Raw genomic sequence first — 24,813 nt, 5'->3', positions numbered from 1 at the left:
TGCATAAATTATGCTCACTTTTAATGTTTCCGTCATGACCCTCCTGACACAAATCCTTCCAGAGGATTTGTGTCAGGAGGCTGATAGCCATCACTATTTTTAAGTTTGCACAATCCTCGAATCCTGCTTAGAAATTAGTATGTTGTGTGGATTTGGGTCATGTCTATTTTTTTTTTTTTTACTGACAGCAACAGCAACAACAACTTAGAGTCTGTAATACTTAAAGTGCTACTCTACAGCTGTATAATGATTAGCTGCTGGTTGAGTCTGTAGAGAACTACTATAATAACTGTTTAAATGTACTCTTGGAAACAGTGCATGCTCCTTCTTCCTAATATGATGGTGAGAGACTTCAGAAGTAAACCTTCACCTGCAGTAGTGAGAAAAATGGAAGTAACATGTTTGACTGATTGTAAACAAATCATTACACTGGACTCCTTCACTTTGGTGAGACGGCAGCAAACAATGAGATGCAGGTGATCCTTTACAGTGATTGGGATATAAAGTGAGTAAATAATAAATATGTTCATTGTTTGAGTTCCAACTACGTTAGTCAGACCCACTTCCACTGAACCACCACTGCTTCACATCTAAATGATGCAAAAATGAAACCATTTCACAAACAAAACAATCTCAGCATACTTAAATAAGACTTGTGTTAAACTAACAGATAGTGCTGCTGACTAAAAGTACTGACCTCCGAGCAGTTTTTTTCTTTAAAAGATTAAAAGGAATGGGTTTTTTAGACGATGTGGAAGCGAGGACCCGGCGTAGCGATGATATCACTGTAAGGCTCCTCCTGGACAAGCTCCACTGCCTGCTGCTTCTTCAAGACCAGAAAGCTGTAGAACTTGGCAGCTGCCTGCTTCCTGTTGTTGTTCCTGCACAGATCCAGCAGGCTGACCGACTGGGCACCGGTTTTAGCCATCACCCTCTGTGATGCAGTGACAAAGAGTGTGAGCAAGAGGAAGCCTGTCATTTTGCATACTTTGATATGGAAATGGATTTTAAGCTTATGCAAGGTACATCTACTTATCCGATGCCAGTCGGTAGTCTTAATATTACCTGATGCTGTGGAAATCTGCAAATATATTGAGTGTGGAGCTTGCCTCTGGCATAAAAAATGCTATCCACAAGCGAAACTGTCGGGCTATTACCTAAAAGTTTTATAATATAAGATAATAACCCAAAATCTCAACTGAGCTCTGCCTGAGGTCAGACCTGACCTCACACACTCACGTTGCAGTTTGGCACAGACTTCAGTTCTGTATGAAAAACTTTATTATTGTATTAGTGTGTCTGTATTTATAACCAAACCAATTAACCAGCATCCCATCCTCTCATCCAAATATGGGGAAAAAAACCCTAAAGTTAAAGTTTCACAATGTAGATTTCAAAAATCCAACAGGATAGCATCCTGATTGTGTCTATGGCCACAATCCTAAATTCTCTAAGTCATCTGTAAAATCACAGCTGTGGCTGATTTAAACAAAATAAGTCATAAAAACTTGTATTGGTGGTCTTTTGACATAATAATCAAACTGAATCTGTGAAATGAATTTTTATTTTATGTTATGCACTTTAAGATGTTTCATGTTAACTCCTTGTGAGTTTAGTTGGACTGTGTCATGTTTTACATCTTAATTTTAAATCTAAAAAAACAAACTTGACACCATTAGACTAGAAACAATTCCACTTCAGAGAGGATTCATATGGTTTTCTACTGCACATGAGTATATTTTGGGAAAAAAAGGTAAAATAAAAGCACATAAGTTGTTTCTTCATACAACGAGATGTCAGTCTCCCTTCTTAAAGCATGCAGAAACATCCAGGGTGTCTCAGTGTGTGGATCTGAGTTCAGATATTTCTATAAGTTGTACCAACAACTTATCACTCTGCTGTTTTCTTATCTGGTAAGATGAGATGACATACATACCTGGAGACCATGAAGCATTTGCTGGGTTCTTTTATTCCACCTCCTCTCCTCCTGGTCCTGGTCTCCTCCCTGCGCCTCCTCCTCCTGACATAAATACACATAAATCCTTATACCAACTTACAGATAAATAAACTACATAAAAATGAGGTTGCTTATTTACTCTGAATAAATGAAAAAGGTGTGCGAAAAGTGAAGAAGCAAGGTTTGGGAATCTTTATCTCACCTCTTCATCAGAGTCCTCATCATTCTTCTTCTTGTCCTTGTCGGTGAGCAGGTCCAGTTCTATCAGCTGGCTGATGTTGGTGGTGGTTGTTTCCTCCGGGGGTACCTCCACAGTGGATGCCTCGAGCTGTTGGGGTGCATTAGATGGTCTGGACCCCTGCTGTTGCTGTTGCTGCTGCTGCTGCTGCTGTTGGTCCAAGGCCCCCATCTGGAGTGAGGAGGGGTCAGAGGACACATCAGAGAGACAGAGAAAGCACAATGTGACAAACTCTGAAAAACATGTACTCACAGGGAGGGCTGGCTCTGTGTCCTGGGCCTTGCGTTTCAGGCCTCGTTGGGAGGATGGAGGTGGCATGACCGACTCATCCAGGGTTGTCCTGCTCCCCTCTACAGCTGAAGTCTGCAGCACGCTGGCCTCTTCCATGATGGTCTGGTCTGGAAAAAATCAAGAACATATTTTGTGCTACCTCAAATGAACACTGGTGGGAAAACCAGTGGGAAAATATTTTCACAGACTGTATGTAAAAGATGAATGTAACATAGTCCAAATATAAGATGTAATGAATGATGGGGCAGATCTTACTGTGGAACATGTTTCAGTTTAGCTTATTTCTATAGAGCTCTTATCTTTGTTCTAGATGTCTTGTTCATGCATTTGTATAAATTTTGTTATTAAACGCTTGCATTTCACATTAGTCTTTACCGCCTGTCTTATTTTACATTTGTTTTCTTAAAACACTTTGCAATGTATGTATGTGAGAAATAATATTTAAATAAAACTGCAAATAGAGACCATAATTTACTAAATTAATTTCAGTTTGAGGCACTTTATGTTTACTTCATTTTTCAGACTTTTGAAGCTATTCTGTCTTTTATATGGAGTCTGTTTCTTACCCATGATGTCTCTCTGTTGGTGGCCTGTTGTTTCCTCTCTTGGCACTTCTGGGTTCTCCAGATCTTTGAGAAACTCATCCAGACTGTCGGCTTCTCCACCTTTCCTCCTCTTCCTCAGTTCATCTGGGACTAATGGTGTCAGGCATCTTGTAAACATCTAGTGAGGGTAAACATAGAGTCAGTGTTTGTAATGTGTGTCGCCGTGACCACTAAAACACTGTGCACAAATGTCCCTGAATGACATACGTTACCTTGAGCAGTCTGGCGTTCCATAGAGGTTGAGCTGGAAGGGAGAAAAGCTTCTCAACTCCTCCCGTCTCCTTCCACATCATCAGTTTCTTTGTGGGCGGAGCCAGATCCAGGGTTGTGACAATGTCGGAGTAATCAGAAAGCTGTGCACGAATAGTTTTACTATCCAACTCCTTCACGCTGTCTACAATCAGCTTCCTCTTACGCTTTGCCTTGGTCTCCTTCACTGTAGATCAGGAAGACAAGGGCTCATTTTTAGTGCTTAACCTCAGGTAGAGCAAGTCATCTGCTAATTGGAAGGTTGGTGGTTCGATCCCTAGCTGCTCCAGTCTGCATGCCAAATATCCTTGTGCAAGATACTAACTAACTGCTCACAGATGCATCCATTGGAGCTATGAATGTGTGTGAATGTGAATGAGGCAAGTTGTGCAAAGTGCTCAGATAGAGAAAGGTGCTATATAACAACCGGTCCATTTACCATTTCATTGTAGAAACAGGAGTTTTATTATCTTGCTGATCTGGTGCATTTCAGAGCATTTGAGTTTTTGTTTTAAAATCAGTTTTAAGTTAGTTTCCAAAATAGATAAGTGTATTTCAGTTTAGTTTTCATTCGTTTGAGTGTTAGCTTTACTCTTTTTAATTATTATAATATGAAGGCTATTTGTCAGAAGCAAAATTTAAGATACTGTCCAAAACAACATGAACCATTTGAAATCAAATCACATTTTTAATGTTGCTGACATGTGAGGCACTTTGCACCGTGCCTAACATCACACACGTCATGACAGATTAGTCTGCTGAGTGTGAATAACTGGAATGTGGTCACGCTTTGCTCCGGTCAACTGGTTAAATGCCGGCTGACTCTGACATGTATAACCGCTCATTTTCTAGATCACAGCACAACAGAATCATGCTCATTAGCACGGCTTTCATCTTTCTTACGTTCCATCTTCATTAGTTATTTTTTCTGTTACAGAGAGCGAGAGAGCTGCTGAGTAATTAGAAACAAAACAAAAACAAAATTAGCTGGATTACCTGTGATGTCGATGGGCTCCAGGGCGAAGGTTTCTTCCTCGTTGTGGACCAGAGTAGTTTGCTCTGCCTGGTCAGTCATAGCTGGTAGGGGCTCTGTTGGGCCTGAGTCCGGACTATCTGGGGCTCCCGCTAACACCACACACATACACATCATATTAGATCTGCATTTCATGATAATGACACAACTACATTGTAATTTTAACTCTCCGTAACATACCACACTCTAGCTAAAGACTAAAAAATATTATATTTTAGCCCTGAGGAATTTGTGAAACTGACCTGAGAGAGCATCAAAGTCATCGTCATCGTCTCCATGGTCCTGAGGCATCATCACACTCTCTGTGATGGCAGGAGGGTCGTCAAAGATGCCGCCTCCATCCTCGTTACTCAGCAGCTTGTCCACTACACAGAAATACAAGAAAAGAAAAAGTACACTTTTTCATCCACTAGCCAGACGAAAACAGCGTCATCTACAGATGTCATTGAGTAAATAAAATAATCTGTTTTTAAATTTAGTGTTAGCTCTTACCCAGCATTCCTCCCTCATTGCTCTCCATGGGGTTGTCTCCAAAGTCATCCTTGTACTGGTCATCATATTCCAAATGGTTGGACTTATCGGCCATCTGGTTAGCACCACCCTCAGCCTCCAGTAGCAAGTTCGAAGCTGATGCTCCCATAATGTCTACCTCAAACGCGCTCTCCTCTCGCATCATTTCCCGGTCATCCATCCCAAAGTCGGCTGCATGAAAAAACAGTGAGGAAGTCAAGGAATCAGCCTTGAAACAAAGTGTCACTAAAATACTGAAATGTGGTTTTACATTGGTGTTTGGATGTTGGTGTTTAATTGATCAAATCCTACATAAAGATAAAAAAAAACCCCAAAAAACAAAGTACCGAAATCATTGTCCTGCAGCAGGTTGAGGTTGCCCACCTCCTCTCTCATGGTGATCTCCTCCACTCTGCTCTGGTTCAAGTTGAACTGCTGAGCTACATCAATGTCACTGTGCAAAACACAACACACTGTCATTTAAATGCTGTTGTTAATATATTTTGGGACTCTGAGGGGGTGGCTAAGCATGTGGGCCGTGTACAATACAGACAACAAGTTTACGCTACCTTACGCGACACCATTTTTATTTAATGGCTGTGATCTGCACAGTTTATTTTGTAAAACAACTTTGTTCTTTGTAGTCTTATTCTGCATTGTGCTCTCTCAGGAAGACTGTAGGACTCACTCTAAGTCTGGCAGTGGCTGGTCAAAATCATGAAACTCCTCGGGCAGAGTGATAGCGTTGTACGCTGCTTCTCTGTTCTCCTCTGGAAGATCCACCACACCTGAAACAACACGAGGTAGAAAAGCAGCTTTAGTGTATGTGACACATGCGTAGTTAGCATGTGCATCTAAAGTAACAGAGGCTCTTTCAGGGCCCTAACTGCTGCTGTATGAGTATGTATTTAATATGGTTTTTGGAAAGCCTAGTTTTGATTTATCTGCTGTTCCCAACCTGGTCTAAATGCCATCTTGATCTTGATGAAGGCCTCATTACAGTCTGCCAGCAGGTATTTGGCCTTCCTGTGGTAGATTCGCACCACCCCCAGCAGCAGATGCCCTGAAGTCCGTAAAGCCATTTTTACCTGTAAAAAAACAAAGACATACATTTAGTAATACAGTAACTTCTGTCTTCTACATAAACTGTGTCACTTCTTCCACATGTGGGAAGCAAAAAAGCAGTCTGTCTCACAACTGATGAGTTCTATATAAATGAAATTAACAAGTCTGTACTATAAAGAAATCCTGAGAGAAAATTAAACCAGAATAATATATTAAAAAAAAAAAAAAAAACCCAATAAGGGCCTACAATGTAATTATAGGATGACTACATGAAGATAGACACTGAAACCTAATAAGAAACAGCCACATTTTACAGCAGGGATTGACCAATGTGGCTTTTTCAGGGCTAATACCAACTATTAGCAATCAAGGAGACCGATAACCAATTTATGGAACTAATAAAGAGTGTTGCAGGTTCTATTTACATGCAGTAATGGGGTAATCACTTTATCACATGGGAGCGGTTAGAAAAAAAACACACAAAAACTGTGTACCAGGAACTTCATGGCATGGTTTTCAATGGCAGAGCAGCTACTGTAAGGTTAATTTATAGGTGCCCCAGTGCCAAATAGTAATATCAAATACTATATATAGAAATTAATTGCATGTCACTGCAACAAAGTTTATTATTCAGGATTTTTAGAGTAATAAGGAAACTTGTCACTAAGGAAAGAGCACAACTTCAGCAATTTCTGCTGCCTGAACTCTGTTTCTTTAATTCACTGTAGCTGCTTCAGACTGACAGATTTTAGTGGAAACTGTGTTAAAAAATGGAAAATCCCTAGTGTACAGTAATCAAAGTCTGTTGGAGTTAGCTGTGGTAGCCTGAGAAATAACCTTGGGTGAGATGATGCTCTCCACGCTGCTCTCCAAATTGCACTCAAAAACATGTGCCTTGGTCAGCTTCTTGTCCCAGTGGGCCGCCAGCCAGATTTTAGCCAGCGGCCCACGTTTGCTGAGGACAAAGTGTGCGTAAAACATCGTCTCGATGCCTTCTCACCACAAGGGAAAGGGGAAGTGGGGGATGCGTCAGGCCTAGAGAGAAAGAAAAAAAACAAAGAGAGAAACAGTACAGTGCACATGACTGAAATCACCACTATGAAGGGGTAAACTATGTGGGGATGTTGAAAAGAAAACAACTGATTGGGTTATCGTGATAAGCATATAACAAGGTGCAAACTGATTAACTGAGACTTTTTGAAACCACCGCCTGTGATTGGAGCAGTCCCAGTGTCACACAGAGTGCAGATACAGACTGCAGAGGCATATCATCTAACCTGCATGCATAAAATCCAGAGAAGGCAGAGAATGAGCTGCTCATTTTATCGCTCTCATTTACATCCATCAGCCAGACAGTTTTTCTTCTGTTAGTTAAGTTTTGCTAATATTAGTTCAGGGGAAAAAGCCTGAACCCGATAGCCTGCTGCCACCTGACTGCATAGATCAGAGACTATCTCACAAAAAAACCACACTGCTTTCAACTTTGTGACAGTGTGTCTAATGTAGTGGTATACAACACTGGGGCTCCACAATGTAGAGTACTTTCCCTGTTCCTTTTAATCCTTTACAAACTGGACTTCAGATACAACATGGACAGTTGTTGTTGTTGTTGGGTATATATCAGAAGGGGACAACTTGGAATACAGGGAGGTTATTACCAATTTCACTGAATGGTGTGCAAAAAAAAACTGTTTTTGAATAAACTCCAGCAAGACAATGGTGACTGACTTCCTCTGCAAGGTGATACAGTTTACACCAGTAAACATTCAAGGCCTGGAGATTAAGACTGTGTCAGCTTACAAATACTTGCATGTTAATCTTAATAGCAAAGTGGATTGGTCACATAATATAGATGTCCTGTATAAGAAAGGCTAAAATCGTCTTAGGCCCTTTGTTGTGTTCAGGATGCCGTTAAGGACCTTCTGGGACACTGTGGTAGCTCTTTAATCTTCTATGCTGTGGTCTGCTGGGGATGGAGGAACTCAGAGAAAAAAGACTAAAAAAAAACTTGTGAGGAGCCCTGGCTTTGTTGAGGGCTGCTCCTTGGACTACACTAAGGAGCTGGGTGAGAGAGTAAACTTTCAACATAAGACTTTACAGTACAGTCAAATTAAAGAAATGCACTGATCTGTGCAATAATTTAATATTGTATAATAATATAAACAATAATATTCATACTTTAACACTGGTTTCTCCTAAATATTTTACTTATGTGTGTGTATATTTTAAGTAATAGGTAATACTTGGACACAAACAACAGTAGAACCTTATTTTACATGTTTAAAATTTGATAAGATATTTATCAAATCATTTCCATGAATTTAGTGAATTATTTTAGCAAAATCCCTCATTTGGATCAACTCAACTAGCAAAAATATTTGTCACTGCTGAGGGAAAACTGTAAACTTTTATTTAATGTCTTTTATATTAATTACTAATTTGTAATAATAAACAAACAAACAAAACAGTGATAGCCACTCGAGCAATTGGGACTCTATAATTATTAAGGATCTGTAATATAAAGGATGTCAATTTCATTTTACATAGTAGGCCAAAATTGGGACATATTATAGGCTAACAGCTCATTTACAACAGTTTAAATACAAGAAAATATTTTTGGACAAATATCAGAAATCACTTTGTCACTTTATGTCTGGGCAATGTGTCATCGCAGATAATTTTACAGTAAACGCAACATTTTAACAAAGGAGCAGTAGTGTTATTTATCCTAATTGGCCCCTTTTATTTATGGCTAATTATATAGCCTGTTAGGTGTATACCCGCACTTTACCGTGGATACTGTAGAAATGACCTGCAGCTACACCGTTAGCCAGGACAGTCATGATACTGAAGGATGTAATGATTTAATAATAGAAACAACATGCAGCACCTGCAGGATGACTCCAATCAAAGTGCTGGCCCAAATGCAGATGTTATACTGTTATTACCGGGAAACACAGCGACCCTGTAACCGCAGACAGAAGAAGACCGGGCAGGTTTTATTTGACCGTTTTAAATGAGATGTCCGTTACATCGTTGACGCTCCCTGCATCCCAACAGGTGATGCTGCAGATAAGCTAGTATTAGCAGCTGTCTTTCAAAAGCACCGCGACGCTAGCCCCGTTTTCTCTCTTTTATTTATTTATTTTATTTTTTTAATTATCCACACAAATCTAATCTTCTGCTTACGCTAGACATAAAATACTCACCGGTTAGCCGTCTGGCGCGTTTCTGTTTTTGCCGGCCGTGCCGTCGCTGCCGTTGGTTGGGGGTTATTTTTTTCCCCGGTACCCCTCCGCCTCCTCTTCCACTAAAACAAACAAGATGGCGTCCCGTCCCCGTCGGAGAGGCAGGACGCTCTGAGAGCTCAGCAGGATGCAGACGGTGGTGCTGATGAGGGCAAAGAGAGGGAGGGAGGGAGATGCTCCGTTATCTGTGTGCCGCATTCAGATCCTTTACATCCTATATGATGTTTATAAAACATCATCAAACTTGTAATGATTCTTTTTCGTCAATAACAACACAAGAACATTAAACTTTTTCTGTCTTTACTAAGACATTTCCATCATTAATAAGAAGCTCACTCTCCATATTTACTTTTAAGGAAATAGTATTGGGTTTTGTGTTTAATCATTTTTGTTTTCTCTGGTCTTTTTAAAATAACAAGTGAAAAAAAAGTTGATTTTAGATTAGAGATTAGATGAAACTTTATTAATCCCTCGGGTGGGTTCCTCCGGGAAATTCAGTTTCCAGTAGCAAAGCACCAAAAGAAGTTGCATTTTACAGATACATTAAGGGGAATGAGAGTAAGGATATAAGCATAAATACACCACATATACACATATACACATATATAGATACAGAATATACAATATGGATAAATAGGATTGCACATTTGAGTGAGTATATTGCACAGTGATTATTGCACAGTCGAATATAAGCAATAAAGACAAAACAAAAAACAAATATTGCAAATATTGCACAGTGTAGAAAAGCACCTACAGCTCAGTTGTTCCCGCCCTCCCTTGTCCCCCTGTTTCTCCTCCCTCCCCCGTCCAGTGAGGAGTTAAACAGTTTGATGGCGTGTGGGACAAAGGAGTTTTTAAGTCTGTTGGTTTTTGACTTTGGGAGAAGCAGCCTGTCGCTGAATAGGCTCCTCTGATTGTTTACGACCGTGTGCAGAGGATGCCCGGCATTGTTCATAATGTCCATCAGTTTCTTTAAGGTCCTCTTCTCTGCCCCTGTCACCAGAGTGTCCAGCTTCATGCCGACCACAGAGCCCGCCTTCCTGATTAGTTTCTCCAGCCTGGATGAGTCCTTCTTTGCTGTGCTGCTCCCCCAGCACACCACGCCATAGAAAAGTACTCCTTTTGTTTTCATATATACATATCTGTAACTGTAACATACTTGAAAAGCATCCCATGTGAACATTTCATTATCATTTTAAATTGGTCTATGTAGCATTATTATCAACTATTATCATCATTATTATCAACCATCAGTGCAATTTATTGATCTTGAAGGCGAGGTTAAAGTTCAAATGTAACATTGTATGTTAAATCTTCATAAGCTATGCTCTATATGTTAATAATTATGCACATCACACTTGTAAGAATAATATTTTCTCATTCATAAGATGTTTTGTCAATTTTTGACCAATAAATTGTTAAGTTGGCCTTGAAGTCCTCAGTGAATTTTACCTGCCTAATTTTAACTAATTGTTAACATGATCCCACTAATAAAACCCTACAATGTTTTATTAGAATTCATTCAAAACTTTCTGAGCTATCATGTTTACAGACAGAATGACACACACATGATCTACACTGACAACATGTTGAAAAAGAGTATGATTTCTTTCTTTCACTGTGTTTTAAAGCACTTTGTTACATTAAGAGCTGCTTTGCTCCACACTCATACAGCGGTCCCGTTAGGGCTGCAGTAATTTTGCTCTTGTGACACTTGGACAGCTCAGCTGACAGCAGATGTGAGCTCTGCACTCCCTCGGGCTGCTGCAGCATGCTCGATCACACATATCGGGGAAAAGGAAAATGAGTTAGTCACATGTTGTCTCAGGTCAGGCACATGAATCAGAGTTAGTTTAAGATCAGTTTACAAATACAGGGATTTAGCTTCTGTGTGTGTCCTTTTTTCTTTCAAGTTTGTCATGTGACTTTCTGCAAATAGCTGAAGGTACCAGCAGGAGGCAGTAGCTGAAAGATTAAGGCAGATTTTTACTTGTAAATGTTGCAGTTTTTCAGAAGCAGAAAAGATCACCTGACTGTGCAGAATACAGCTAATGAAGTAACAATAAAGCAGTGTGTTTGCTTTAATAATTTCAGTAATAATAATGCCATATCTTTTAAAAGAAATGGTCCAAATCCAACTCCTTTGAGCTGTCTGAAAAATTCAGATTTAAATTTTATGGAAAATTGTCTAGATATCTTAGTGTTTAAATGACACTTAAATCATACTTATTTTCCATCTGTGAAATCACAGTTAAACAGTCTGCACAGGATGACTTAAGTTTTTCAATTCATTACAACGATTTATCTATTTTTGATGGATATCCTTAAAACTTAATGTTCTGCCTAGTCAAGTCGAAATAAAGGCGTTTTTGTGTTTTGAATCCATGGTGGGGGAATTTGTGCTTCAAGCTAAATCTGAAATTAGAATACTCACAAGATCAGTGAGGAAAAGAATTTGCCTAGTATGGTTGATCATGATAAATAATGCTCACAAAAAAATGTAATCTTTGCACTTGTACTAGACAATGTCTGCTTTACCTCTTTGTTAACTGATGAATGAAATGATATTTAATAGTCCACCTCTTTATTTTCTTGATATCTGTTTATATTAATTACTCCACAAATAAAAGTTTTATCCCATGGATTAAAAGGAAACATGATTGGCAATAAAAGCCAATGTACTGCATGTGGATAGTAAAACGTATGCTGTAGTTAAACGTTGCACAACATAATGTATTTGTATTTTTAATTTTTATTTTCTTTTATTTGATTATGCACCAGGAATGATACATATTAACTTGATTTATTTAAACAGAATACAATCAATGTAGTGCTGGTTAGCCCTTTAAAACAGAATATATCAATACAAATATACGATGAAAAGAAAGTACAAAGGGAAACTTGACTGGGAGCATCATCTTGAAATACTTAGCACATTTTTACACACACAAAAAAAATAAAATTTTTGGTGTTTTGTAGCTTGCACAGGAAGTGTGTAATAGTCCAGTCTTTTAAGAAGAAAGGTGTGGACTTATTCTTTTAACCAAAGGTTTTATTGGCAGATCTCAACCCAAGTCAGGTCTCTCAGCAACTTCAGTGTTGCATTCTTAGTCCAAACTACTGGAAGCAGCCCATCCAGTCTTAAGGAACAATTGGCTGACATGTGCTCCCCTGGGCCTTCCAGGCTGTAAATCCTGCCCCAACTGCTTTCTTCCCATAAAAATAACCTTATTTCCCTATGAATGATTTAGTTTTTTGTAACAATAAACAATAAGTAAATAATAAATAATCTATTTTTTAAATGGTAATCAAACATTTTTTCATATGTGGACTTACTAATCCTGTGGAGCCACCTGGTTCAGAACGAGGAACTCTTGTATCTTTATTTTGAATTAATATACAAGATACAGTCAGCGGAAATTCTCTCACATTGTTTCTTTTAATCTAACTTTTTTAATAAATATAAAAGTTTTGTTTGTGTTGTGTTTTATGTTTTCATCTCCCGAGGCACGGTTGTAACAATTGGGGGCTCATCCGAGATATTCAAGGCTAAAGCTTGGCTTATAATCTGCTTGCTGCTAGGCTGAATTAAATTGCTTTTCTTGACTATCGGCTTTTGTTGGCACTGTGGAGTAATTTTTAGAAGTAACTAAAAATTTGATTAGGCATTTTCTTTAATTTGCAGACCTATTTCTTTAAGATTATATACTTCCATGGTCACATATAGCTGTTTATGTTTGTATGACCTTACTTTTGTCAACCAAAGTGTCTAATCTCAATCTGACAACAGTGTGAAAGTGAGAATGCGGTAAAGACAACGTTTTGGGAGTATTTTTCTGATTCCCCAAGAATTGCCATTGTGCTGGCCAACCATTTGAAAGAAAGAACAAATAATAATAATAATAATAATAATGGATACTTTATTGATCCCGTGGGGAAATTCCTCTCTGCATTTAACCCATTCACTCAGTGAAGCAGTGGGCAGCCATTGGGCGCCCGGGGAGCAGTGTGTAAGGACGGTACCTTGCTCAGGGGTACCTCAGGGTAGCTGTTCAGGGGAATCAAACCCCTGACCTTCCGATCACGGGGCCACCACTCTACCTACTGAGCAATCCCTGCCCACTTGTATAAGCAAATTCAATGAGGTAAGGCTCAATTAGAGACAGAGATCAGTGCCGCTCCTTTCTTCACCACCTGAGGCTCAGTCTGTGTGTTTGGCAGCTTGTTTTTCCTTGTCATTTCTGTCCTGCATGCGCCCTGCTTCCTTGACCTTCAAGACTGATGACTCAATCTTTCCAACCCCTTCATTTGCTCCACAGACCTCTGCACAAATGGAGTCATAGCTCACACCTTACAAGCCTTGACAAGTGATCCGCTCCATCCAGTTCTTCAAGACACTCTCACATCCATCTTTGCAGATCATTTTATGAGTGAATTACAAATCAAAGCCATTTATTTAATGGCGATTGCATGCAGAAGAACTTGGCCGAGTGGCTGACATCACAAGGTCTCATTCGGTTTCACGCACATAAACACTTTTGTCAGAGTAAAGAATTACTTTGAGAAAAAGCTGTGCACTTTGAAAGCACTGACTGATAGTGATGTCGCCTCCAAATGTGGCCTCTCACTTTTCACAGCCAGGCTCATAAGTTAGGCTGGGAAATACACCGGACCCCTGTCTCATCTCAATATAGAAGTCAGGAGAAAAAAACTGCTTACTCTTGCCAAAAACCATCCCACAAACCCCACTGGGAATGGACTTAACTTGGGCACAAAGGCCCTGGTTATATTTCACCGTAGGATGGCCTTTGTGCCTCTGAATCAGGCAACACTGAGGCTGTGTCTGCTCCTCGCACAACCTGTCTGTCTCCTAAGCTGACAAGCAAGTCTTATTTAGGGAGAAGCACTGAAAAAGTCCACCGGGATTTCATGGATTTTGTGTGTGGCGTACACGGGGGCGCACACACACAGGTTTACACATTGGCACTTTGTCCAAATGAGAGCTCACTCACAGCACATTTCTCACACTGGAATTGTATGGGGGCAGGATTTGCAGAGAAAAAGAAGTAGAGAAAGGGGGGGGGGAGGGTGTGGTGGCACCAGTTGGAGGGGTCTTTTCAGTTCTTTTTGGAGGCAACAATAGTCTTTGTCCAAGATCTTCCACTATTCTTATAAGGGTTACCGAAAGAAGGAGGAGAAGCAGGAGGAGGGAGGTGGCCACGCAGGCGGAGGGTGTTTCTCCATAGTAACAATGACAAAACAGGCCAGTTCAACACCAAGCAGGCAAAAAGGTTATTGGAGCTGCTGAGGAGGCACACACAAACCTGTGGAGTAGAGCCCTGTCCACAGAAGGAAAGGAGGAAGACCAGTTTGGTGAGGATCTGTAAAAGGGGGGCAGTGTTGTGTAAAGAAGACAACGAGGCAGGCAGCATTTCTGAAAGCTTTATGACAAAGTGTTTATCAGTCAGTCAAAGAAAGCGCTGGGAGGAACATTATCATAGCAGCCAGCACATCTGTATCCTCCGAGCATGGATCGAGACAGTCACAGTGAGGACACTTTGTCAACTATGGTTCTGGAGAACATAAAGAACAAATTAATTGATGCCTTCAGAGTGACAGGAGAGTCCCGAGAAGATCTCCAGGACTCTGGTTCCACAGTCAGACCGGTCAGCGTGGGCAGGAGTTATCAAGCAAACGAAGAGCTGCGGCGGGCACAGATAGATGGAGCGATAACCTGGCTGAGGTCTGAACTGGTAGGTCATCTTAAAAATCTGACTTTGTTTGCTATTTATCTTTAGCCTTCAACAGGTGGTATTAACAGTCATGGGTATTTTATTCATCTATTATTTTTAACCAAGTTCATTCATGCATATGAAAAATCAAAGCAAAGGACTAGTAATTTTATGTGTAGCTTGGTTATGCTAATTATTTTCTTTCATTGTTGTCATGCAGTTGGAAATGCGCTCCCAGGACCTCCAGCTGGCTCAGACACTGCTGGGGCTCAACACAGAGATCCAGAGACTAAGGAGGGAGAGTTTTGGATGTGTGGAGGTAGAAGGGGGTAACCACCAGTAACTGGCTCCAGCAAAAGTCTATTTTTTTTTTTTTACTGGAATGAATAGTGGAGAAAGTAAGGACTGTGATGCAAAGATTCAAATGCACTTGCTTATGATAATAAGTTGTATCACTGTAAAGGAACTTAGTTAGCAGTTGCATGTAAAATACCTTCAGTGAAAAAAAAGAAGGTTGCAATATGTTGAATTGTCTTTGATCCTGCTCTTTTCTTTTTTGAAGAAAATTTGCACTTACACAAAGTTGTGATAAACAAAGTGGAAAGAAAAAAAAGACATAAATGTGTGAATGTAAGAGAAATAAAATGTACAATGTCACCGTCTTTGCGTCTTTATTTAGCTGGCATACTGTAACCACTGCAGTACCTGTTTTAAAAAGTGCTATAAAATTCAGGAATGGTTAATAAATACATTCAAGTGTCACTCCCAAACAAGAACAAAAAAGCCCATCTTTATCTACATGTAAGAGCATTTTAAAAACTCATATGTCAAATCAGAATAGTTATCTGCAGTTACAATGAACACATGGAGATATAAAAAAAACAACCTCCTGACCTACTGAATTACATTTCTGGTCAGACAGAATAAATATCAGTGACTTTTCAGGCTTTCAGTTACTGACATGTTCACATGTTTGTACAGTACATGTTAATATTTGTCTAGACAGAGAAAACGCTTAACACAGTGCTTCAAAAGACTGCCTTTAGGTCATTGTTTAATACAGATACTAAAATATAAAGTAACAATATATACATACTGGAAATGTATATACTGTATGATGCTACAGCCATTGATGGGTTAGTTTGGCTAATAAAATACTCCAGACAGCATGAATCATGAATCCTACTTTTCCTGCTACATCATACTCTTTAAAAAAATATTTTTTTATTTCATCTGTAGTAGTCTGTAGGAAAACCACTCACATAACTATGACTTCAGTAAACCTGGGTGTACTCTTTTCTCACATGTCACACTGTTAATTTAGTTCCATCAACTTCACACTCCACTTTAAGATTCTTGTTTTAACTTTTAGAGCTCTGCATGGACACTCACCAGAGTATACCAGTAAACTTTTACATGCATACAACCCAACAGGTGCCTGGGGTCATGTGATCAGTACCTGCTGGCTGTGCATCATAAAAGGCTGAGAATTAAAGGAGACAGTGTACTCCAGACTCTGATATGTGCGGACTTAAAATACAGCTAAAAACTCATCTTTTTAAACTCCATTTGCTGTCTTTTGTTTTGTTTTTGTTTTGATGTTCTATCCTTTTTGTTGTCAAGCACTTTGTGACGTTTATTTTGAAAAGTAATATGCAAATAAAATGATAATTTATTCATGGCTGAAAAATATAGGCAAAACAGAACTGTCAAAAACAGCAGTTCCTCTAATGGCCACTTGAGGGTGACTCCAAAAGTAGTTCATCCTGTTAGACTCCAATGTAAAAACTCCCAGCTTACGTCTTGGTACAGAAAAATCAAACAAACACGTGTTTATTATGAATATTAATCGAGCTGGAAGGTGGATGACTTGTGTTATAACTCACCAGCATGTATTTTTATGGATATACTCAACGTTTTGACACTAAAAACAAACAAGTAAACAAAAAAACAACATGGCTGTTGTGCCCCACAACTACTAATTAGCCTGTTTTGCAAAAAAACAAAAAAACATTTGTTTTTGTCTAAGGTGCCTTTTTTCATTTACAATGTCATATTCGTGTTATGAAAATAAAAATAAAGTATAAGCCATGACATTGTTGGCTAATTTGTATGCAGCCGTAAGTTAAAATGACTTTAAGCTTTGTTTTTTCTTAAGTGAAGCGGTGGAAAATGGGGTCACCGTACTCCACCTTGTCTATGTTAACTGCCTTAAAAGGCACATTTTTGAAAAATTTGTCTGACTTTTTAAGGCACAGAGCTTCTCCTGCAGAACATCCTCCTCGATAAAGTGCCCGAATAAAGCTGCTGAGGCATCTTTAGGCAGGAAATGGAAAAGCCCCCCTCCACTGAGCTGGAGTAGAGACTGCCGCTTCCTTGTTCACTCTCAGAGTCCCAGTAGCTCCCCTCCTCTTCTTCCTCATACGTCTCCTCCTCTTGCTCCTCCTCATACAGCTCCTGCTTGAGCTCCTGGATGCCCGAGTGAAGCTCCATCAGCTGTCGAATCAGGGCTTGATCCTGAGAACGCATCTCCATCTACACACGGAGGACACATCTGTTTAGATTTCACAGAAGCACAGAGCAAACAGACAAATAGGACCAAATACCAAACTGTGAATGAAAGAATTGTGAAGCGAACTTCAGAGAGTTTCTTTCCATCTCGATGAAGCTGAGCAGGTTGTGCTCGCTTTGAAACCGTAAGCCATTTCATTTGAGTGTTGCCCTCTTTCAAATGCAAATGGATCTTTCTGTCATTCCCTTTCTTTTCCTTTTTTTATGAGAGGCTGTCCAACTACTGGCATTGTAAAATAAGATATTCAGAATTCCATCTAGTGTCCAAGTCTGTGCAAAGCACTCAGGAATGCGGGCCGATCTGCATTTCTTTTCTCGGTTAATTACAGCACCAGGCTCAAACTGAGGCTGAGGCGGTGCATAAAAGATTCTGGTTGTATTTCCTTTGTCAACACTTAATTAAGAGAAAACCGTGATTTTCTTTTTTTCTTCTTTTTTTTTTTTTTTTTTTTTTTGGCCTGTCCCGTTTGGCTCTTTTGCCATCAGAATTGTTGTCTAAAGGCAAAGAAAGATGCCCAACGGATTTACTTTACCAAACTGACCATCCCAGCCTTGCCGTAATGGTCCATTTGATTCACCTTTTATTGTTTATTTTATTTTCACTTACTGAATACGGGACAGACTTGACTGGGGGAAAGAAGGGGAGAAAGAAAGAGGGAAAGAGAAACAGCTGAGAAGAGGGACGGGGGAGAAGGGCAAAAAACAAAAACCAACAGAACGGGCAGAGAAAAAAATGCATATATCGATCACCTGGATCACCTGCTGAGAAAGAAAAAAGAAAACAAGCAGAAGAGAACAAGAGTAATAGAATAAACAACATCACAATGATATATGGGAATATGACAGTAAATACTAAATATTAAACATTATTGTGCAGCACATAAGATCAACAGAACACAGTGTGCTTTGAGGTAGGAGCCAAAAAGGGTGTAGTTTGTGGGTGTGATCACCCGTGTGTACACCTGTGAGCATGGACGCGCTTGTTTTTTTAAAAGGTTCCTTCATGTAATAATCTGCTAGAGGGTGTGGGGGGGCCACAGCCCCGTCCTCCAGGGCGTGAAGCAGGTGTGGAGGAGATCAAAACTCCAGACATCCAGAGGCCCCCAGAACACAAGAGACCAAGGAAGACCAACAGAGGGGCAGCTGCGCCACTGTCCCGGAAAGAGCTGAGGAGAGTCCCAGATGAGGGCTCACTCAGCAGCCGCGGAGCAGAAGCCAGGGGGAGTTGCAGTGACGCGCCCGTGAGCTCCGCCGGCAGCCAGCTGCGCCTGAGTGACCGAGCCCCAGGCCGAGAGGCCGGGGGCACCCCACCTCCGAAGTGGCCCGAGCGAGCCCCAGGCTCCAGGCCCCGATAAGCGGCTGCCAAGGAGTGAGCCGGTGTGTACCTGGACGCCCATCCCCGGACACAAAGAACCACCAACGCACCGATGTCTGAGGGGATCCGCAACTGGCAGGGATCTTTGAGATCAAGCCATCTTGGGCTTCACCTCATTATGACAAACACTAGTCCTTTTCAAATAATGTAGAGGCTTCTCAAATCAGCTTCTGTCTGTAGATGAGTTTTTTTTTTCCAGGGAGTATGCTAACCACAGAAAAAAACAACCTCAGCCTCAGCACAAAGCTTTGGGACTTTTTGGTGATATTTTATCACATTTTGCTTATGAATTATAAGCGATACTTAATGCATCTTCTGTCTTTGGTGTGTCTGTTTCATTTTCCTTCTTTTTTCTATCCTTAATTATCTTCGTTTAAGTGTGGGAGAATAATACCATAGAGGCATCCGTGTCATTAAATTCATCTCATGAACACAAAAAGTGGAACAGCTATGGGTTGGGGGAAATGATCATATTGTAAATTCAAATGTCTTTAAATATAAGGTTATGATAAAGATTACTTTGAATGAGGCTAAAAGAAAGTTAATAAATCGTTATAAAATATTAATGAGACGGATAAAAAAAATCTCCTTAGGCGATTTAAACAAGATGTTAAGTTTAGAAACTAATGAAGTAAATAACATAGAAAACAATTTATTAGTCTAGTTCGACTTTAGTTTAGTTGTTTTCTCCCCCTAATGCATTTTGATCAAAAGCTCTAGAAAAGCCACAAATCAACCTTAAGATGAGTAGAAGCAAAAATTTTTCCAGAGTGAATAAAGATCTTTGGATTGTTGTATGCATTAAATAATCACATCTACAGATGTGCTCTATTCAATATTGCAATGTGATTATATTTGCCTATAATACTTAAAGGTAAGTACACTAAAAAGAGGGTAAAAAGCCAGGTTTTACAATAATTGTACTGTAAACAAATTCAAGTACTCTATAAGTCATTTTAAGTAATGCGCAAGTAATTTCAAGTATTGCATAACTTCATGTATTTTACAAGAAAGGAAACACAAATGATTAAGTACACTGTACTTTTCATGGCCGCGGATTGCACTATGGAGTGGCTTGACCTTGGCTTCCAGGTATTTTAAAGGAAAGGAGGTCCTTTTAAAAGTCTTCTTTGAATAGTGATTGTAAAAGAAAAGAACATTAAGTTGACTTGACCCCATCACGATAAGGTCACATAAGCCTGCAATTTTTGATGGTACTTATTTTTTCTAAATTGATAAAAGGACAGTTGAGTAATGGAACAAAACAAAACAAAACAAAAAAAAAGTAAACAGGCAAGATGAATCCACTCCATAATATGGCCTGGCCATGGTGTATAAAGTATATTTACGATGTGAGACGGGGAAATTGTTTGCTTTTCTGTAAAATTACCATAAATTCTACACCACTTAAAATGATTTATTCACTACTTTTATTTATTTATAATTAATGTGTAATTTATTTACATTATAGCTTTTTCTGCATTTCCTGTAAAAACCTGATTTGTTTCCCCTTTATTGTATTGGTTATCTTTAAGTATTTGCAGGTAAATATAATTACATTGTCATTTTAAATAAAACACATAAAATTCTATTTGATAACAGGAGAATTACATACTTTGTCATTGACTGTATTATGAAGTGTTACCATATGTATAAATAAACAGAAAACTCTGAAAATCTGAATTTATTTTATTTAAGGAGGCAAAAGTGCGACAAAAAAACGGAGACTGTCTAATTTTGTATTTTTACATGCAAAGCTCGTCCTGCTCATAAAAAAAAAAATGCAATGTGAGCCAAAAGCTTGACATCATCTAATAAATAGACTTGAGGATTATTTCTGGAATTTAAAGGTTAAAGGTTTTAGCCTGAGCACCTCCCTTAAACTATCTGAAGGAAGGTGAAACAGACAATTTAAGGATCTCATTCACTGCTGCTCCTCTGAGGCCTGTTTCCAGGATGTCTCTGTTTCTCCTTGTTGCTCTTCTGTCCGGCTCCCGCTCAGACTGTTTTCTTCTCTGTGTGCTCAGGACACTCGGTTACCATGACGAGCAGTCGCAATAAATGCCAAGCGATAAATCAAGCCGTGACAATGAGCCTTGCACTCGCAGACACACAAGCACATGCACACACAGCCTCTTTGCATGGTGACGGTGGTTTAAAAGGGAGTGACGTTGTAAGAACATGACTTACATGGAGCCGGAGGAACAAAGAAGGCAATAACTTGGGCCTCACACACAAAAACATCAGGGCTGACCATAGAAGTCGTTCTGATGGTGGGACAAATGACTTGATCTTTATCACAACAGACAATAAAAATGTTTTTAGACTTCCCACAGACGTCACAAAAGGGCCACGCAGAAGAATTTACAGGTCATAGATTTTGTTGCTATTTAGTAAATGAGCAAAATTGATATTTTATATTCACCTCAGTTTGAATTTAGAAAAATAAAATGCTTTCAAAACAATAATTCATGCTTTGTTTATCTGTTGAATTCAACTCATTTCACAATTCACTTTGGAAATAAAAGGGTCATTTTAACCCCGAAATTTCAAAGTCTACTCTTACCTGTGCAGATCAGAAAATAACACACATCAGTGGTGAAGGAAGTATTTAGACTGTTTCCTGAAGCAATATAGCCAATGTGGCCCTATCTATGAAATATTTGCTGAACAGTGGCCACTCTGACTGTCTGAAAAAGAAAAATGCAAAACTATGGGACAAGATTTCTAATCTTAGTGAACTAACTCAGTAATGTTTGTCATATTCCATCATTTGGCTAAAACTGCTAAATAAATTCATGAATTTGGTCAGCAGATTAAGCAAGTCCAACAAAATCAATTTGTTTAACTAGAACATTTACTACAACAACATTGTACTATTGTACTGCAACATTTTACTAGATTTAAGGAAATTATATACGAAATAGTTATTTCTTCATCAACAATGATTGACTCTGACTTACACAGAACTTTGAATCGCACTGACCCAAAGTTCTGAAAGTGTTTTAAATTTCATTTTACATGCACAAGATTATATTTTTTTGCATGCAGCTTTTAGTACAGACAAATAATATTTTTTAAATCTTTATTGTGTAAATAAACACCCCCTATTCCCAGAACGCATAGTTTTGTACAACTCTAACATGAGCTGCCACAATAAAACTAAAGAGGGCTTTAATATAGTTGTAACAGGAAACAGGAATCTGCAGGTGTTATATACGTATAGCAAGACAAAATTTATTAGGGATACACCGTTTCCCTTACAGGCTCGATCAGAGTCCCAGTCTTACCAGTTCCCTTCGCAGCCAGGCCAGTGCACTCTCTATGTCCAGTTTGCTTGCTTCTCCACCAGATGTGCACCCTTCCTTGACATGGTTGGTTCTGGCCTCAGGGTCCCTGCTTGTGCTCTCTTGTGCTCCCTTGCAGTCATCAAAGGTGGAGGTCTTGCAGGAGAAGTCCCGCAGTCTTGTTAGGACCACCTCCATCATGTTAGGTCAGTGATAGTTCTTCTAACCGGAGTCTCTTCTACACCCTCTGCTGCGTCTTGCCTGTTTTCGGCCGTAATGCAGCTGCAAACAGCCTCGTCTTCTGTTATGAGCCCTGCCAGCTCGGAGGACTTAAGAGGAGCTCTCTCTCTCTCCCGTTCTCATCTTTCAAACATGCTCCTTCCTCCCTCCCTCTGCTCTCCTCCTTTTTCTTGCCGTCTGTTTCGCAAACATTAGCCCCCAACTGCTTGGCAGAGTGAACTGGTAGCACTGGTCTGGCGAATGCCACTGAGCTGGTATGACGTCAGTGAATTGTCCAGATGCCTGATGTGGAGCTGTTTGGTTTTTTGTTTTGTTTTATTTTTTTTTTAAATCAGACACACAAACACAGAGATCATTAGGAAGGAGATGAGGGAATTAGCCCGGTGGTTGTCTTGAAGATGACACAAGGGTCCTGTTGTGTAAACTCACACAGCTTCAGTGAGTTTTGGTCTGTTAAAAGATGATGGAAGGTGATGATGCTGACAGAGGCATAAACATTAAGTCCTATGGTGTACGTGGAGCTCACTGCCCTGAGTGGCCTACGTCAGGGTCAGGATCTAAAGAACAGTGTGAACAGCCATGTGTAACTAACCCTTCTCATGCCATTTTCCCTTCACTCTGTAGCCCCTGGCAACCCACTCCTCATCTATTCACACGCTTTGGTAAACCAAACACAGGCCGGCTGTACGGAGCCTGCATCGACCAAAATAGCCCCAACACACTATTTTTAGAGTTAAACTGACTCCACTTTTAGACTTGTTTAAGAAAGCAAACGTCACCCCTCTCAAAAGGAGTTAAAAAAGTCTTCAAGTCTCATTGTGCAAGTGTGTCATGTTCCCACTACTGCTTTCAAAAGGAATGAAAAGAGCTGATGTAAGTGTTTTAACGTCACACACTGCATTGGGTGAAACTCTCAATTATATTTCTGCAAAAGGCACTTTGTCTCAGCCTGTCGGCGGTTGAATGTAAGATCGATTTAAAACTGGGGTAAGCGTCATGGTTTTGGTATCCCTATGGGACAATCATTTCTAACAGCAGAGATGGTGTGAACCAATCATGTTGCTGTACTCTTGCACATAGAAGTGCTGTTAAAAAGTATTGCCCCCCTTCAGACCTCCTTTGTTTTTTTTAATTTTTTGCCATATTTGTCAGAGTTAAATGTTTCAGATTGTAAAACAACTTTTAGATAAATCTGAGGAAACACAAAATGCAGTTTTTAAATTATGATTTCATTTATCAAGGGAAAAGGGGATTGAGAATCTACCTGGGTGTGTGTGGAAAAGCAATTGCAGCCTGAACCTAATGACAGGTTGTGTCACTCTTGGCAGCAAGAACTACAATCAAGCACTTGCTGAGTTAGTCATTGCTGTGGAGAAATTTTGTCCCACCCTTTTTTTACATATTTGTTTCACTTCAGCCATATTGGGAGGGTTTTTCAGCATTAATGGTCTGTTTACGGTTGTGAAAAAAACCCATCTCAATCAAATGTAAGTTCAGACTTTGACTAGACCACTCCAAACCCTTCAAACCCTCCATTGCTTTTAAGCACTGATGTGATGTCTTGTGGAAAATCCTGCTGCATAGCCCAAGTGTGCTTGATCTTTGGGGAACAAATGGCTGCACATTCTCCCATGGGATTTTCTGGTAGAGTTTTTATGCTTCAAGTAGTAGTTTTAGGTCCGCTTAAAAACAAAAAATCAATCAGGGGTTCCTCAGGGGTCTGTCCTTGGACCATTATTGTTCAACCTTTACATGCTCCCATTTGGTACTTTCATAAAGAATCATATCATAGCTATAATATCTCATTCTTTTGCAGATGACATTCGGTTGTACCTATCATTTTCCTCATATTATCTATCTCCTGTTCACAAACTAGTAAGTTGCACTGAGGAAATGAACTGCTGGATATATAGAAACTTCTTGTAACTGAACAGAAACAATAAAAATATTTATTCTTGACTCAAAAAGTCAGAGACAGAGAATTTGTTCATATTTATCATGCCCTTCTCTGAAACACACAGCAAACAAATCAAGAGCCTTGGCATTATTTTGGACGGTCACCTCAGTTTGATAAACACATCAATATGATTACCAAAACTGACGTCTACGACTTAAAAAGTATATAAAAAGTCAACAAGTTATTATATTAAAGTGACTAAGAAATTGATGCAGTAAATGGATTAATCCATGCAGGATTATCCAAATCATCATTAAAATGACTTCAACTCAATGCAGTAGTAGCCAGTAGTGCATGGAAATGTGAACATATTACCCCAGTATCCAAGTCTCTCCACTGGCCCCCAGCTCAACACAGGCTAACCTTTAAAATCCTTCTGTTAGTTCATAAAGCTCTTAATAGTTTGGCCTCCCAGTGGATCTCTGACTTCCTCAGCGTCAATAACCAAATTAGAC

At 39.6% G+C, this 24,813-nt stretch overlaps 3 protein-coding genes across 7 annotated transcripts; 1 reads left to right on the top strand and 2 right to left on the bottom strand.

Annotated features, from left to right (window-relative positions):
• Positions 1-82: 82 nt before the first annotated feature.
• rad21b (RAD21 cohesin complex component b) lies at positions 83-9,292 on the bottom strand. 5 transcript variants are annotated; one of them, XM_085396130.1, is made up of 15 exons: positions 9,158-9,249; positions 8,839-8,913; positions 6,786-6,983; positions 5,842-5,971; positions 5,572-5,671; positions 5,231-5,337; positions 4,866-5,075; positions 4,616-4,738; positions 4,337-4,465; positions 3,304-3,527; positions 3,053-3,209; positions 2,448-2,593; positions 2,160-2,366; positions 1,937-2,020; positions 83-934 (listed from the first exon to the last, which is right to left on the bottom strand). In XM_085396130.1, the coding sequence occupies exons 3-15, from the start codon at positions 6,927-6,929 to the stop codon at positions 743-745; spliced, it is 1,953 nt and encodes a 650-aa protein (XP_085252256.1). In that variant the 5' UTR covers positions 6,930-6,983; positions 8,839-8,913; positions 9,158-9,249; the 3' UTR covers positions 83-742. The 5 variants fall into 5 exon arrangements, with proteins under 5 accessions (XP_085252256.1, XP_085252253.1, XP_085252255.1 ...); XM_085396127.1 differs by lacking the exon at positions 8,839-8,913 and having other exon boundaries at positions 9,158-9,292; XM_085396129.1 differs by having other exon boundaries at positions 8,839-9,259.
• A 5,171-nt stretch (positions 9,293-14,463) lies between these two features.
• Positions 14,464-15,585, top strand: LOC146643441 (alanine and arginine rich domain containing protein). The gene is made up of 2 exons (XM_085396598.1): positions 14,464-14,949; positions 15,149-15,585. Exons 1-2 carry the CDS (start codon positions 14,725-14,727, stop codon positions 15,269-15,271), a joined length of 348 nt encoding a protein of 115 aa, XP_085252724.1. The 5' UTR covers positions 14,464-14,724; the 3' UTR covers positions 15,272-15,585.
• Positions 15,586-15,604: 19 nt separating this feature from the next.
• On the bottom strand, positions 15,605-22,835 carry LOC146643440 (uncharacterized). Its single transcript, XM_085396597.1, has 2 exons — positions 22,165-22,835; positions 15,605-17,463 (listed from the first exon to the last, which is right to left on the bottom strand). The coding sequence occupies exons 1-2, from the start codon at positions 22,360-22,362 to the stop codon at positions 17,176-17,178; spliced, it is 486 nt and encodes a 161-aa protein (XP_085252723.1). The 5' UTR covers positions 22,363-22,835; the 3' UTR covers positions 15,605-17,175.
• Positions 22,836-24,813: the final 1,978 nt, after the last annotated feature.

This window comes from Rhamphochromis longiceps, linkage group LG22 (genome assembly GCF_057381845.1).
Source record: "Rhamphochromis longiceps isolate RC_006_pf linkage group LG22, R_longiceps_female_GT1.1, whole genome shotgun sequence".
Classification (NCBI taxonomy): Eukaryota; Metazoa; Chordata; class Actinopteri; order Cichliformes; family Cichlidae; genus Rhamphochromis; species Rhamphochromis longiceps.
Note: the sequence above shows the minus strand (reverse complement) of the source record. Positions and strands in the feature narration are given on the sequence as shown.